This window comes from Corvus cornix, chromosome 24, assembly GCF_000738735.6.
Source record: "Corvus cornix cornix isolate S_Up_H32 chromosome 24, ASM73873v5, whole genome shotgun sequence".
Taxonomy (NCBI): Eukaryota; Metazoa; Chordata; class Aves; order Passeriformes; family Corvidae; genus Corvus; species Corvus cornix.
Window position 1 is genome coordinate 1,164,521 of NC_046353.1, and position 13,914 is coordinate 1,178,434.

At 53.6% G+C, this 13,914-nt stretch overlaps 3 protein-coding genes across 5 annotated transcripts; 1 reads left to right on the forward strand and 2 right to left on the reverse strand.

Annotated features, from left to right (window-relative positions):
• Positions 1 to 485: 485 nt before the first annotated feature.
• MPZL2 (myelin protein zero like 2) lies at positions 486 to 5,139 on the reverse strand. The gene is made up of 6 exons (XM_010403797.4): positions 4,859 to 5,139; positions 3,313 to 3,479; positions 2,754 to 2,964; positions 2,392 to 2,536; positions 1,877 to 1,964; positions 486 to 1,366 (listed from the first exon to the last, which is right to left on the reverse strand). Exons 1-5 carry the CDS (start codon positions 4,911 to 4,913, stop codon positions 1,904 to 1,906), a joined length of 639 nt encoding a protein of 212 aa, XP_010402099.2. The 5' UTR covers positions 4,914 to 5,139; the 3' UTR covers positions 486 to 1,366; positions 1,877 to 1,903.
• Positions 5,140 to 5,247: 108 nt separating this feature from the next.
• CD3E (CD3e molecule) lies at positions 5,248 to 10,542 on the forward strand. Of its 3 annotated transcripts, XM_010403798.3 has the most exons (9): positions 5,248 to 5,386; positions 7,120 to 7,268; positions 7,365 to 7,467; positions 8,450 to 8,470; positions 8,741 to 8,755; positions 8,882 to 9,082; positions 9,369 to 9,521; positions 9,908 to 9,954; positions 10,258 to 10,542. In XM_010403798.3, the coding sequence occupies exons 3-9, from the start codon at positions 7,419 to 7,421 to the stop codon at positions 10,312 to 10,314; spliced, it is 543 nt and encodes a 180-aa protein (XP_010402100.1). In that variant the 5' UTR covers positions 5,248 to 5,386; positions 7,120 to 7,268; positions 7,365 to 7,418; the 3' UTR covers positions 10,315 to 10,542. The 3 variants fall into 3 exon arrangements, with proteins under 3 accessions (XP_010402100.1, XP_019144160.1, XP_019144159.1); XM_019288615.2 differs by lacking the exon at positions 7,120 to 7,268; XM_019288614.2 differs by lacking the exon at positions 5,248 to 5,386 and having other exon boundaries at positions 6,972 to 7,268.
• A 1,106-nt stretch (positions 10,543 to 11,648) lies between these two features.
• On the reverse strand, positions 11,649 to 13,657 carry LOC104692179 (T-cell surface glycoprotein CD3 gamma chain-like). The gene is made up of 5 exons (XM_020584839.2): positions 13,211 to 13,657; positions 12,714 to 12,923; positions 12,231 to 12,362; positions 12,031 to 12,071; positions 11,649 to 11,865 (listed from the first exon to the last, which is right to left on the reverse strand). Exons 1-5 carry the CDS (start codon positions 13,278 to 13,280, stop codon positions 11,803 to 11,805), a joined length of 516 nt encoding a protein of 171 aa, XP_020440428.2. The 5' UTR covers positions 13,281 to 13,657; the 3' UTR covers positions 11,649 to 11,802.
• Positions 13,658 to 13,914: the final 257 nt, after the last annotated feature.

Genomic DNA, 13,914 nt, shown 5'->3' on the forward strand with positions numbered 1-13,914 from the left:
AATCAAGATGTTGATGTGTGTCTATGTGTACATGGCTAACTGGGCAAAACACCCAAGGTTTATATATCCCAGAGCGGAACTATCTTGGTTATAATAATAAAAATCACACCTACAGGTCAGAAAGACCCTGGCCAGGTGAAGACCCTTCCCCTGAGCAGGGGTAGAAGTTGGCTGGGGTGATGTAACTTGTACGGGAATTAATAACCCAGCGTGAGAGAGGGGCTGTACTCGGAAAGTTATTAATGCTGAATTTCTGTGTATAAATAATGGCATGAAAAGTCTGCTGGGGGGTGCTGGGTTTGTGAGACACCACTGAGCACCCAGGCCTGGGCTCCTCTGAAATAATAATCAACATCTCCATGAAGTATTTCACTATTGGTTCGTTGCACACCAGGTAACAAATCCAATTTTGGGGACAAACAGTGCAAATCTGCTCATCTGAGGTGTCAGGGACTCCCAGGTCACAGCCCCCCTCCACACCAGCATAGCTCTCAGCAAGGTGCCTTTATTTACAACACAGGTGAGAGAAAATGAAAACAAACAGCCAAGAACAGCCCGGGAACATGCGGGCACATCACAGGTTGTAAAGCAATAAAGACGCCCTACAAACAAACTGGTAAGGCTTTGATTTGGGGCTGGGTAAATACTGTAATGGGATTGATTTGGGGCTGGTTAGACGCCGTTATAGCTCCGTGGGTTCCAGTTTTGGGGGCTGGAACTAAGGGGAACAGAGGGGAGCACTGGGATAACGAGCGTGGGAATGTGAACAGGAGGGGGAGCTGCTGAATCCAGGCAGAAAACTCCTCAGCCCCCAGAGCCTCCCAAAGCTGCAAGAGATGGATGTGAAAACCACCCCGGCTGGTGAACGCTGTCCCTAACAAACAGCACACATTGCCCAGCTCTAACACTGTCCATCTAACGCAGAAAAGCGATTCCAAGTACGTCTGTTGTACCAGCTGAGCCCTCACTGCTCAGTCCTCCTTTTCAGGATCTCAGGGAGGATTCTCAGGGAAGAAAAACAGGGCAACACAAAGGCACGTTGTGGTTTCTAAGGTGCAAGAGTGCATCTGCTCAAACACCTCCCAGCCCTCCGTTCAGTCTGCTGTCTTGGCACTTTCGTCTTCCAGAGGAGCCTCGCTCGCATTCCACAGGTGAGAAGATGGAGAGGAAAGTTCTTTGTTCATGGGGCAAGTTCCTCCTGCTTTGCTTCACTGGAGGGAATTCACAGCTCATGTAAAGTCACCCTATTTCCGTGCAAGACTTTCAGGTTGAGCAGAGGTACCACACGGGCAGCGTGGGGCGTCTGTAATCCAGCTTTGTTCTAACACCCCAAATTACAAGCTTTCACCAGCTGCTTTGGAAGTACCTGAGAAGAAAGATTATAAGAAAAACAAACATCCATTACTCAGGGTTATTGTCAAAAACCAAAATAATAGAGGCAACTGCTGACCTCAGAAACTGTGGGTAAAATTTATGCTGACAAGTTTAGGCAAAGCCAGGGAATATGGAAACAGTTCCAGTCTTCCTGTAGCAATTTTAAAACAATAAAGGTTAAAGTAATCAAAAAGCAGATACAAAACTGACAAAGGGGAAGTAATTCATTCCTCTTCATCCACAAAGCAGGAATGCCATGGAAAGCAGCAACAATGGCTTTCCTACAAATGCTCCTCAACACCAAGGTGGAGAAATCTCTTGCATATTTATGAGACTGTGATGATTCAGGGATTGTTCAGCTGTCTCTGAAGGATCCTCAACAGCAAAGTGTGACTGTGGCCTCAGTTCTGACTGTGAATAGCAGGAAAATACCCGAGGGAATCTGTCCTGGAGAGCCCACAGGAACACTGCGACATTAATTACAGAAGGTTTGGATGTGTACCTGCATTGTGCACACCAGCAAAGACCTTTAGTCTTCCAATGGAATGGGTTCCTTTTCTTCCCTCATCTTCAGACTCTCCTTTTCTTTACTGTTATAAAAAGGGGAGAAAAGAGAAAAAAAAAAAAATCCCAAATCAGTGTCATGCTGAGCAGCAGGGTGTCCTGAGTCACACACAGCACACCCAAGGTGAGATGGTGAGTGTGCCACACGTGTGGTGAGCACAGCTCAGGGGACAGGGTGGTCACCTGCCAGCCACCACCACGGCACCTGGCTCCTTCTCTGGGTGAGGAGCCACTGAGAGAGGCAACAGCCAAATGAGGACTCCAGAGCTTGTCCATCCTGGGGCTCTGTTCTGCCTGCACACAGCCAATTATGGCTAATTGGGTTGGCAGTTTTGCATTGTAGATGCTCCGTGCAGGGTCCACACCAATAATTCAGAAAGGCCATGGAGATAAAGTTGACAAGCTCTCCCAGGAGCCTCTCCCTCCCTCCCTCCCTTCCTCCCATGTCCTTACAGCTCAGTGTCTGCCACCTCGATCCTCTTGTCTCGCGCTTTCCTACGATGCTGCCGACAGATAATCACAGCTGTCACCACGATGATCATCAGGCCAGAGGCCGATCCGATGGCAATGGCCAGGAAATGGATTTCTGAGAAAGTCACTGCGTGGGGAGAGACAGAGGAGTGAACCAGAGGGACACCCAGGAGGAACGAGGCTGGGATCCTGTATCTGTGAATAAAACCTTCCCTCAGTCTCCTCTTTTTTCCCCTCATGCTTTCTACTTACAACCCCTTTTCTCCCATAGTTTTCCCGGGTGTGGAGGAAGTCCACTCTGGCTAAATCCACACGGCCTCGGGGGGAATTTCTTGGCCTCTCACCTTTCTGCACAACCCGGAGTCGCACCTCCCCGATGGTGCCATAGACATCTGGCCGGTTTGTCACCTGGCAGGTGAAGGTCCCGTTGTCAGTGGGCTGCAGGTTCCAGATGATGATGGAAACATCGTTACGCTCGATGTTCCCATCCCAGGTGACTCGCTCTTTAAACCTTCCAGAGGGGGGCTTGTAGGGCTCCTTCAGGTAGCGAAATACCTACAGAAATCACCGAAATGTCGAATGGCCTGGGTTGGAAGGGACCTGGAAGATTTCTGAAGTCGCGTCAGGTGCAGGATGTCACCTAAGACAGGGCTCAGCTGTGGTGTCAGCAGGTCCAGCTTTATCAAGCCACAAATATTTTAACCCTGATCACCCAAAACTAAACATGAGAGGGTGTTTTTTAGGCAGGGTCTATAAACAGAACTCGGATTAATCACTACAAGTGACAAAGGCCCAAATGTACTTGTGGGTTTTGGGTGTGTCCATACCCACTCCCTGCTCACCCAGTGCTGGGTGTTGGGGCAAGGGTGAACCCCTGAAACGGAGCACAAAGATCTCACTCACCGGCTCGTGAGAGCTCAGGTCCTCGGGCTGGAAGTTCCAGCTCACTAACAGCTGATCGCTCACGGGGCTGCTGCTGGAAAAGGTGCATTTCAGCCGCTGGTTGGTCCCGTTCAAGGCAACCACCTCCTTGGCAGTGTGAACTTCCACTGCTGCCGCCAGCCACAGCGCTGCAGGGCAAACAGAGGGCTCAGAGGGGGGAAATCGCTGTTTGGAGTGAGCTCATCACTGCTCCTTATCAGCTTGAGTTCTTTGGGAGCCTTATGTGCGCTGGCAATGGATAACCTGAGTGTGTCAGGCACATTCCAAGGGGGGTGGTCCTGCAGATTTATTCAGAAAAACCTTCTCAAACTGGACTGAAACCCACTCAATAACTGCTGTTTCCCGTGCTAGAACTTCCCTTTATACACTTTATACTCAGCCTCATGCACACCACAGTGAAACTGCTCTTACTGATGTATCCAGAGCCAGTTTTAGAGGGTTTATGGCCCAGCTGGGCAGCTGCAGGTAAATTCAGTCAGGCTGAGGAATTCTAGAGGAAATCCTCAAGGTAAATGTGGATTTGTTTATCCAAGAAACATCCCCACAACCACCACAGCTGCTGCTTTAAAAATAAGTGAGCATCGCTCACTTGATGCTCCCCTGGAAGAGGGACAACCAGCAGGAGGGAGAGCAAGGAAAAGAGAGGAGGAAAATGAAAAATAAGAAAAATTAATGATTGCTAGTGAAGGAAAAAGAAAATATCACTATCCTGTCACCTTAGGAAGTTAACTCACCCCAGTGTGATTCCAGCCAAAAAAAAGCTTATCTAGGGTTGTAAAACATAACTTCATAATAAAGACGTATTTGGAAGTAATTTATGGCTAAATACTTCCTTCCAAATAATTCCTTATCTCAAAAGGGAAAATATTTGGAATGCCGAAACACTGAGGGTATTCACACGTGGGAAACTTCACTGGCAGAGATCACATTGCTCATACGAAGACTCGGTGCCAAATCTTTTCATTTTAAACTCCTTGAAAAGAACTAAGTGAGAAATAAGTGTAAAATACTTTTTCCCAAGACAGATTACACCCGCGCCGCGTGCTGATGCATTTGGGAAAGAAGGATGTGTCATTCTTAAAATCCGGGTGTTTTGATATAAACCACTGAAAATCCAAGTGAGTTTCGTGTCCGTCTGGAACCTTTGCTGTGTAAAGGATCTGAACCTGGGGCTCCTGGACAATCCCTGATTGTTTAGGAACAAAGGTAGGGGGGAAAAAAAGACAAAAAGGCTGGGAGTAAAGTTCAGATTCCTGGCAGGAGAGAAAAAGACGTTGAAACCCGAGCTGAGGAGGAGATCAGTGAAGGAAATCGGTGTTCTTCCGCTGGAATACGCCTAAACCTGCCGGGGAAGAAACTCAACCGCTTCGTGCCACTTCCAGCGAACCCCGCACAGAAAGAATCGCAGCAAGGACGGGGGGAAAGCCTCTGCCTTAGGGATAATTTAAGGGAACAGAAGAGGGGGGTGAGGACGGCAGCACGGCCGGCCAGGGACAGGTTTCCTTACCTCGGAGCTGCACCCCAAGGACGAGCGCAGCGCCCAGCCAGGTGCGGCCGCGCATCGGGGAGAAAAGTCCAGGTCTGCAAAGACAAATCCGCTTCGGGCTCTCGGTGACCGGGTGGAAGATGAGTTTCACAAAGTCTTCCCAGCACAACAGGGCAGATTCCTTGCCGCCAGCTCGGCCTGCAAGGGAAGGTGAGCGCTCCCTGCCGAGGTGTGCCCAGCCCCGCTCGCTTCTGCCCGTAAATCAGCGAGATTCCCAAGGTAAGATTAATTTCTTCTCCCTCCCATATTCCCCTGCTCTTTTGTGTTGCAATCATTCCTCCTCCCAGCTGCCACCTGAAACCACTCCCCTCTCGTGGGAGGTAAAAGAAAAATTGCCTGGAGGTGTTCATAGGTGGCTCGAAGGAACGCGCGCCATTTGTTCAGCAAAAAACCTGCAAACAATCCCCAAAAGAGCAGCCCAAAACTGACAGTCCGCGGCCGCAGTGCGAGCACTCATCCAGAGGATGGAAACGTCCCACCAAACCACAGGTACCTACCCTAAAATAATCGGAACATTCAAGGATTGGGAGCCTGGTGCTCTTGGAAAAGCCAAGTGGAAAATGGGTCAGCCTGGCCGCATTGCAGGCACAGCTGGGGAAACCCTGCGGTGCTCCACAAGGGAGAAATTCCGTAGAACACGAAATATTCTGCTGGACGAGGCAGTTGTGAGAATGTGAAACCAATCCGAGCCCGTGTGTTGGCGAAATGAGGAAGTTTGCATTTGAGGGCCATAAATCACTGGCTGTGCCAGTGTTTGTGTCTGGTTCACGATCCCGTTCCAAGAAGCCATCCCAGGTTATCGGTGGTAGCTGTGGCTGGTGCTGGTTTCCTTTGCAAGGGTGACAGGGCAGGGTTGGGGATGGTGCCTGAACCTCTGGGTGTTTGGAGGGGCTCCCTTCAGGGATTTGGCGGTGGAAAAACAGCACTGAGGCCATCAGCTCCGTGCATTGTCCCCCGAACAGAGCAGGGAATCCTGTGTCTGCTACCACATCCCTGCTAACAGCTCCGAGACACCAAGGATCTCTATCTCCCTGGGAAGGATCTGGGCCTGTTAGCCCTTCATCACTGCATCTCCCCGGATTTCCACTCAGTTACTATTGCAAAGTATCACCTCCCTTTCTTTCCTTGCCACCACGAATATTTATCAGTCTGGGGCTTTGTTCAGGTTGTGTTTAAAGTACCTGCAAGCCGATCTGCTGCCACTTCCTAATCCTGGTTCTGCACAGGGCTGTGAACAGCCGCTGTTCCCACCTTTGCCTGCAGACTTTTGCTAATCTCCATCTTCTTTCAAAACACGTGGACTCCAACTTTTAAGAGAAGACCACGTCCCTGGCACACCCACCAACAACCTAAATTCTCCGACGTTCCATTTGGAAACATAAATAAGGAAAAGAAAGCTCTGACGGCCAGAGACAGCACCCCAATCAAGGAAACGGGGCACAACAACGTTCCCTTTGTCCGTGCCACCTGGAGTGCCCCTGTCCCGGTGCCACGGCGGGTCTGTGCCCGCCCCAAGCCCGAGCTGGGAGGGACCGTGCCCTGCGTGCGGCGCTGGCCGGGGCAGGAGCCCCCTCTAGTGGGGCCGGGCCACTTCCCCGTGGGAGCGCCCGGGCGGGAGAGCCTCCCAAAAATGCTGCTGGGATGCCTCCGGGTGGGCCCGTGGGGAGGGGGCTGAGCGCAGGGCCGGGCAGGGAACGATGTCCCGGCCTGGCGCGCCCAAGCTCCGTTCAGGGGCTCCTGTGCTGAGCTCCGTGTGGTGCTTCTGGTTCCCTTATTCCAAACTTCCAGTGCCTGAAAGGGACCTGCAGGGAAGCTGGAGAGGGACTCTTGATCAGAAACTGTAGAATAGGACAAGGAGGAATGGTATGGAACTGGCAGAGGGCAGGGTTAGATGGGATACAGGGAAGAAGGAATTCGTCCCTGTGAGGGAGGTGAGGCCCTGGCACAGGGTACCCAGAGCAGCTTGGCCCCATCCCGGGCAGCGTCCAAGGCCGGGTTGGACGGGGCTTGGAGCACCCTGGGATGGTGGAAGGTGTCCCTGCCCATGGCAGGGCTGGAATGGGATGCTCTTTAAGGACCCTTCCACCCCAAACCATCCTGTGATTCCATGTGAAGTCGTTTGGCACAGCTGGAAGTTCACAAGCTCTCACTTTGAGAAGCTGTTGGGAAGGTCCTGCTGGCGAATCTGATTCTGGCTCATTTCTCTGTCCTGCTGCTCCCAGGGCAGCTCCTGAGCCCTGCAGAGCTGGTGCAGAGCAGAGCAGCCACCCCTCGCTGGCGGTGACGTCCCATGAAGACATTTTGAGCCTCCGCACTTCCTGACCTGGGCTTATTTCACGTGTCTGGGTCTGCCTTGGCCGCTCTGGAAACAGTGAGTCCCCCAGCCCTGCCCGGGTCGTTAGCAATTCTGGGAAAAAAAATCCTGGGCCTCTTTCTTGAGAAGCCACCGTGTTCTTTCCTGCCACAGCCACGCCAGTCTGATGTGGTGGAGAGGAGCAGGAGGAGGAGGAGGAACACGAGGATGAGGCTGGAGCGGTCCCTGCCCCTCCTGGGGCTCCTGCTGTGTGCAGGTGAGTCCCCAAACTGCAGGCAGCAGCGCCGGAGCTCGGTGCACTGAGAACTGAGAGGTGCCGCGGTCTTAAAGTTTGGGTTTATCCTTTATTCGTGCACTTTTCTTAAAGCATTTCGTGATCCTGGGTAAAGAACTGCAGACTCGGTGGGATATCAAGGGTGTGGCGGCAATTTCAATACCTGAGCAGTTTGAATGCTGGTTTAGGATGAGGTGCAGAGTACCTGTAGAGGCTCTAAAGAAGCCAGTAATGAGGAGAGATAAACTCGCTAGGGGTTCATTAAGAGTTGTTACAATAAGACTACAGCTACTCTGCCAATGTGCTGCAAATACCAGCGCCTAGTTTATCAGTGGCCTGTTCCGGTTTCAGATTTAAATTCATCTACATAAAATAAAAAAGCAGCAAGTCACCTTGTCTCCAGCCAAGTCCGCTGTCTGTGGAATTCAAATCTATTGTAAAAAGACAAATGTCTTTAAAGGAAATCGCAGGTCTGATTCACACCTCCTAAAATCGGTTTCTTTGATGCTCCAGAGCCTTCCATGGAGCAAGTTGTTTCCTACAAGGCAGAAAAATCACGCAGATAAACTGTTTCACAGCGTTACACCAACGTCAGGGTCCCACTCCCCAGCGGGTTCCCTTGCTGAGGACAGAGCCTCTGACCAGGGTTTTCCAGCAGTGGTTGCTCCATGATAATAAAGCAGAATTTTGGGGTGCACAGAGTGCAATAACAACCCTTTTTCTGAGCTGGGTCGGGAAATGATTCAAGTTTCCATTCTGCGTTAGGCTGCGTTAAAAATGGCTTCCAACTCCAGAACAACATCCTGTCTCACCACCAGAATATTTCTAATGCTTTCAGCGTGAATGGGGGACTATGAACATCTCTTTCAAGCAGCTGAGTTCAGAAAGGATGTCCTGGGAGTAGGAAATCATATCATAGCAGAAGCTCAATTACTTAATAATTCTTATTCTTTTTTTTTTGCAGTTGGCACCGCAGCTCAGCAGGGTAAGTGTGTTTTACCACCATCCTTAGCTATTTAGCATGCTAAAAACCCCAAATATGCCTCCAAAGTGAGAACTAAGAGTCAAATAGAAATATTTGAATTTTGCAAATATGGCAGGGTAGGAAAAATTCACTGTTCGTTAATCGACAGGGATCTTACTGATTGGAGAAATTGGTCCCTAATTATTATCAGTGTTGGGCATTTCCAACAGCACCAAGCAGTGAGGCAGTTGTGAGATGATTTTTTAACACTCCTTATTTTCTGTTTTGCAGATGAAGAACAGGAGGGTAAGTGAATTTTATCAGCATTCTTAACGGTTTAGTGTACTATAAAAACTGCAGCTGACTAAAAAAGAGGTAGAAATATTTGAGGTTTCCCCTTAGTTTCCTTTCTCATTGGTCTGTCTTCCCAAGGGAAATTCCTGGTGGAGATTTCTGGCACCACGGTGACAATCACGTGTCCCTTGGAGGACGAGGGCATCAAGTGGGACCCATCTGGGAGAAGAGGGGACATCGAGGAGGGGAAGTTCATTATAAAGGACCATGACAGCACTCCTGCCAACCTGAGCTGTTCCTTGGGTAATAAGAAGCATAAGCTGTACTTGAATGCCAGAGGTGAGTGCAGACCCTTCAGCCTGCACATTCCAGTGGCAGGTTTTGGGAACTGGGAATTCATTTTCAGCGCTGGGGTGGGTAAATATGGTGCTGCCAAGCCCCTTCCTGCTCTGTGTGGGCAGTAAGAGTCTGAGAGCAGATTTTTGGCAGAAGGAATCTCCCCTTTCCTTTCAGTTTGCCCTTTTCCCCTTCCCACCTGCCTGTAGCCCTGTGCCAGCACTCAGGTGAGCGAGGCCAGGGCTTTCCCTGGCTCTGAGCATCTCCCCCTCCCCTCATCCCCCGGCAGTGTGTGCCAACTGCGAGGAGCTGGATGCCCTGACCGTGGCAGGGATCATCACTGCAGACCTTCTCATCACCCTGGGGGTGCTGATCCTGGTCTATTACTTCAGCAAAGGCAGGAAGGGACGAGCCAGTGCTGGTGGGGACAGTCGGCCACGAGGTAAGAGCCATTCCAGACCCCCCTGCTCCCCGTGACATCCGCTGAGCACCCAGTGAATCCCTCGTCCCCACTGCGTGACGTGACGGAGCATCCTCTGCTCTCCACGAGCTTCCAAACGATGCTCCTGCTTCCCACGTGTTCTCCAGGCTGCCTGTGTGTGCAGGGATGGGAGTGGCTGCTGTGCCAAAGGCTCCCTGCACACAGGAACCCGTTTCCCAGGCTGTTGTGCTGGAGCCAACCCTCCAGCTCCTGGCAGCAGCTGCATCTTCAAGAGCTCAGAATAAAGCCATGGGAGCTGACCCATGGTGTGCCTGGCTCTGGGATCATCCTGGAAGTCCCTCGTGACAGGAATCCCCAAGGATTCCCTCTCTGTGCCTCTGTTTCAGGTCCAAAGATGCAGCGCCCTCCCCCTGTCCCAAACCCGGACTATGAGGTGAGGACTATCCCTGGGCTTTCCATCCCTGCTGCCTGGGGAGGGATAGCCAGGGCCGGGACTGGGGCTGATAGCCAGGTCATCTATCCTTGAGGAAGCATCCAGTCAAGCTCCAAGTTTTCCTGACAGTGGAGGAAAAAGGTGGTGAAGGTGCAGCCCCTTTTCCTGGTGCTGCCACAGGGATGTATTTGGGAGCAGAACTGCAGCTTCCCCTGCGCTGCCCCTGCTCTGTTGTGCTTTTCTCCACGTATTGTGCGGGCTCAGGTAAGGATTCCTGAACCAGGATCTCTGCTGTTCCCACAGCCCATCCGGAAAGGCCAGCGGGAGGTGTATGCAGGCCTGCAATCCAGGGGCTTCTGAAATCCCCGGTGATGACAGGCTGGAAGCCAGCAGCACTGGGGCTGAATGCTTCTGCCCAGCTTGTTCCCAGCTCTCTGCAGCTCTGCTGAGGCCCTGGCATTTTGGGATAAGCCACAGGACAGGGACACGCTGTCGCACCCTGGGGCGTGCTTGGGTTTGCCATCAGGGAACAGAAATGAGCACATTGGCAAGAGGAGTTTTCCTTCTCATTAAAGGACTGCAGCCTCACTGGTGGTTCCTGGTCTCCTTTTCCTCTCACACTTCTCTCTGCTCCAGTTGGTTTTCCCTCCAATTTAATTTCTGCCCTCAGTGGCTCCATCTGCTCCTGTGGGGCTGAGAGTGGGTCCTTCTCAGAGGGATTTGCCTCTGATCTCATCCTGTTCTCACCTTCACAGCCTGACCCTCATTTGCAGCCAAAGGAGCAGAGGCAGGCAGTAAAAACCCCCAAACAGCCCAGCAGCAGCGGCACAGGTTAAGAAGGGCCCCTGGGTTGCTTTGATGCCTGCGAAGGTTTCAGGTCGAACCCTGGCTGAGCCACCCCCGTTTGTTCCTGAGCAGAGCAGCAGCTCTGAGCAGAGGAAGCGGCAGCAGAGCCGGGCTGGGGGCGGTTCAGCCCCGGCGAGGTGAACACCAGCAGCTCCGGCAGCTCCGGGGCAGAGCCGCGCGCCCGCAGGATGCGGTTCAGAGGCACAGCTGGGTTTATTCACCACAACAGGCCCTACACCCCGAGCAGGGAGATGGCAAGATACACACAGCACTAACCCCCAGCAGCTCCAAAACCACTCAGGGCCATGTTCTTGCCTGCTGCAAACCAGCACTGCTGCAGGGCCGCCTGCTCAGCCCAGCCGTGCAGGACATTCCCACCCTGGAGTGGGGTGGGAGAAGCTTGGACCGCTCTGGGTGTATGAAGCCTAAATTTTGCTTCAAAAAACCTAAATTTTGCTACACCCCAGTGCTTCTACCACCATTTTTGGGGTACAGCAATGTACAAGTTTGCCCCAGTGTTTGCCCCAACCAGTACCATCCCACACATTCCTTGTCTCAGCAGGATCAGCACTCACCCAGTGACAACAACTCTGCCTCTGTGCTTACCTGCACCAAAGGAATACCTCTTTGTCCTTCCAAGGGTGAGGCGATGCTGGCTGGCCCTGTCTGGTGCCAGTGTCCCATTCTGGGGACTCAGACCACATGAACTGTTTCTGCTCAGGGCTGGGGAGCGGAGACCTGGCCTGGCCAGTGACCAGATCCCACCCCAAGTGCACCTTCCCAGCCACCAGATCCCATCCCGTGGGCGCCTCCCCCAGGACCTCGACACAAACGGATGGAGCAGGGAGGCTGTGGGACAGGCTCATCTTTAATGACAGGAATACAGAAGTGCAAGAGGTCATGGAATGAGCACAGTGCTATAAGCAGCCCATCCTGGAGGGGCCTCCAAGCAAAACCAGCGCGCTGGTGAAGGCAGTCACAGAGTGTCAGAGTCTTCCCACTTCACTTGCGGGCGCGGGCAGGAGCCAGCCGGCTGTACTGCTCATCCTCCCGCTCTCCAAGGGGCTGGGAGGGGGAAAAAAAGGGGACATGAGCCAAAACTGTGCCTGCCCAGCCCTGGGAGGGGGAGCTGGATCAGCCTTTGGGAAGATTCTCTCCACACTGAGGTGCTGAAGGTGTCCTCCCACCCCCCCACACACACAGGGGTGCTGAAGGTGCCCCCACACTGACCTGGTAAAGCTCGTTGGCAATCAGGTTCTGCCTGTCAGAAGCTGAAGGAAGAAAGAAGGTCAGGGTCAAGGATCAGGGGAGCCATGGGCAATGTGGGGAACATTTACAAACAAACCCAAGAGCTGGCTGCGGCCCTGGGGCACCACACACGGCCCCCGGAGGTGCCCAGGCACAGCCCTCGGGGCTCTCCCGTCCCTCACCTCGTGAGGTGTGTCCCCTGTCGTGGCCAGTGATGCAGTACACGGCCACTGCCAGGAACAGCGTGGCCACGGCGTCCGCAATGACGATGCCCGAGATGGTGGGAGCGTCCACTTCGATGCAGTTCTGGCACACTGGAAGCCCAAAAGGACACGGACACTGAGAGCAGGGGCACATCCAGAGTGCTCAGCCAGCTCTGCCAGTCCAGGCCCCAGCCCCAGGCCAACAGAGACCAGCTGGGTTTGCCGTGTGGGCCAGGGCAGTGGCACAAGCTGCTACGTGTCCCCCACACCCAGTGCAGGGCCAGAGAGGCAGGTTATGGCACTAAATAAGGCTGCAAAGCTGCCACAGTGACACCACACGCAGAGGAACCTGCAGCAAACTGGTGGAGACACCCCCAGACAAGGGGAAATTCCCTCAAGATTTTGCTTGGGTGAAAACTCCAAGCAGTTCTGGCTCTAGAAAAGCAGGTGTGCAACACTTACTCCGATAGTGCACCTGGAGGCTTTTCCTTTGGCCTCCTGTCTCACACACGTAGAGACCTCTGGGATCGTCATAAGCTGCGCTCAGCTCCAGCTGTGCTTCGTTTCCCACAGTATTCCCATCTTTCCACCATGTGATGTTTTTGTTGCCTTGGCCTCGCACACATTCCAAGAACACCCTTCCACTGAATTCCTTCACGAATATCTCCTGCCCTGTGAAAGGAAGAGAGAGCAGAGAGCTTCACCTCTGCGTTACCGACAGCGGTGCAGAGCTCGGAGCTCCTTATGGGGATGAAGCACCACATCAGACTGTCCCAAAAAAACTCTGGGAAAAGCAGACTCTCCCATCCTTGTTGCACCGATTCCTTTTTCCCCATCGACATTCCAAACCTCATTCTCTGGCGGAAAACCTCATCGAGCCGCGGGGCTCCCTGCCAGCACCCCTCCCAGCATCTCCAGGAACAAGTGTCCGGCCGCTGACCCCACACCTGCGGACTCACCTCGGACGCCCCAGCTGGCCACGGCCAGGCTGGCCAGCAGTGCCCAGGCACTCAGGACCTTCCCCCTCATGGTGGCACAGCGGTGCCAGCCCTGTCCCCGCTCGCAGGACGTGCGGAGAGAGCTGCTCACCACAAGGCACCGCCCGCCCGGGGCTGCGTCAGGTACCGGATGCTGGGGGCCGATCCTCGCTCCCCCGGCAGCTGGGGATGGATGAGGGGCTCGGCGCCGGCCTCCTCACCCCAGCGCAGCCTGCAGCCCGTGGAAGGGTTCTGAGGACGTGAGGGGCCGAGGTCGGGATCCCCTCTGCAGCCATGGGCTTCCAGCAGCCAGGGACCCCCAGGAGTCAAGGTGCCCCAAGTCCACAGAACCCAGCAGCATTCACAGGTCCTCCAGCATCCAGGGAGCCCCCCCCAGCATCCAGAGACCCCTGCAGAGCTGGGGAGCCCCCAGTATTTCCATGTCCCTCCCCAGTCACTGCCCCCCTACAGTCACAGACTGCCAGCATCTACTGGTGTCCCCCCAGCCATAGACCTCCAGCATCCACTGGTGTGCCCCCAGCAGCCACAGCTCACGCCACCCACAGAACCCTGCAGCAGCCCCCCGGCATCTCCGTGTCCCCACAACCGCGGACCCCGACCCCGCCATCTCGGGGTGTCACCGCGCAGCCTCGAACCCGCGGCCCCCGCGATCGAGCTCCGCCCCG

Coding starts and splice junctions, on each gene's coding strand:
- CD3E (XM_010403798.3), top strand. CDS start 7,419: ATGAGGCTGGAGCGGTCCCTGCCCCTCCTGGGGCTCCTGCTGTGTGCA. Junction 7,468..8,449: donor GGGGCTCCTGCTGTGTGCAG/GTGAGTCCCCAA, acceptor TTTTTTTTGCAG/TTGGCACCGCAGCTCAGCAG. Junction 9,083..9,368: donor GCTGTACTTGAATGCCAGAG/GTGAGTGCAGAC, acceptor ATCCCCCGGCAG/TGTGTGCCAACTGCGAGGAG.
- MPZL2 (XM_010403797.4), bottom strand. CDS start 4,913: ATGCGCGGCCGCACCTGGCTGGGCGCTGCGCTCGTCCTTGGGGTGCAG. Junction 2,537..2,753: donor ACTCCGGGTTGTGCAGAAAG/GTGAGAGGCCAA, acceptor CTCCCCACGCAG/TGACTTTCTCAGAAATCCAT. Junction 1,965..2,391: donor GAGGTGGCAGACACTGAGCT/GTAAGGACATGG, acceptor TTTTTATAACAG/TAAAGAAAAGGAGAGTCTGA.
- LOC104692179 (XM_020584839.2), bottom strand. CDS start 13,280: ATGAGGGGGAAGGTCCTGAGTGCCTGGGCACTGCTGGCCAGCCTGGCC. Junction 12,924..13,210: donor GGCCAGCTGGGGCGTCCGAG/GTGAGTCCGCAG, acceptor TTCCTTTCACAG/GGCAGGAGATATTCGTGAAG. Junction 12,072..12,230: donor CAGGGGACACACCTCACGAG/GTGAGGGACGGG, acceptor TTCTTCCTTCAG/CTTCTGACAGGCAGAACCTG.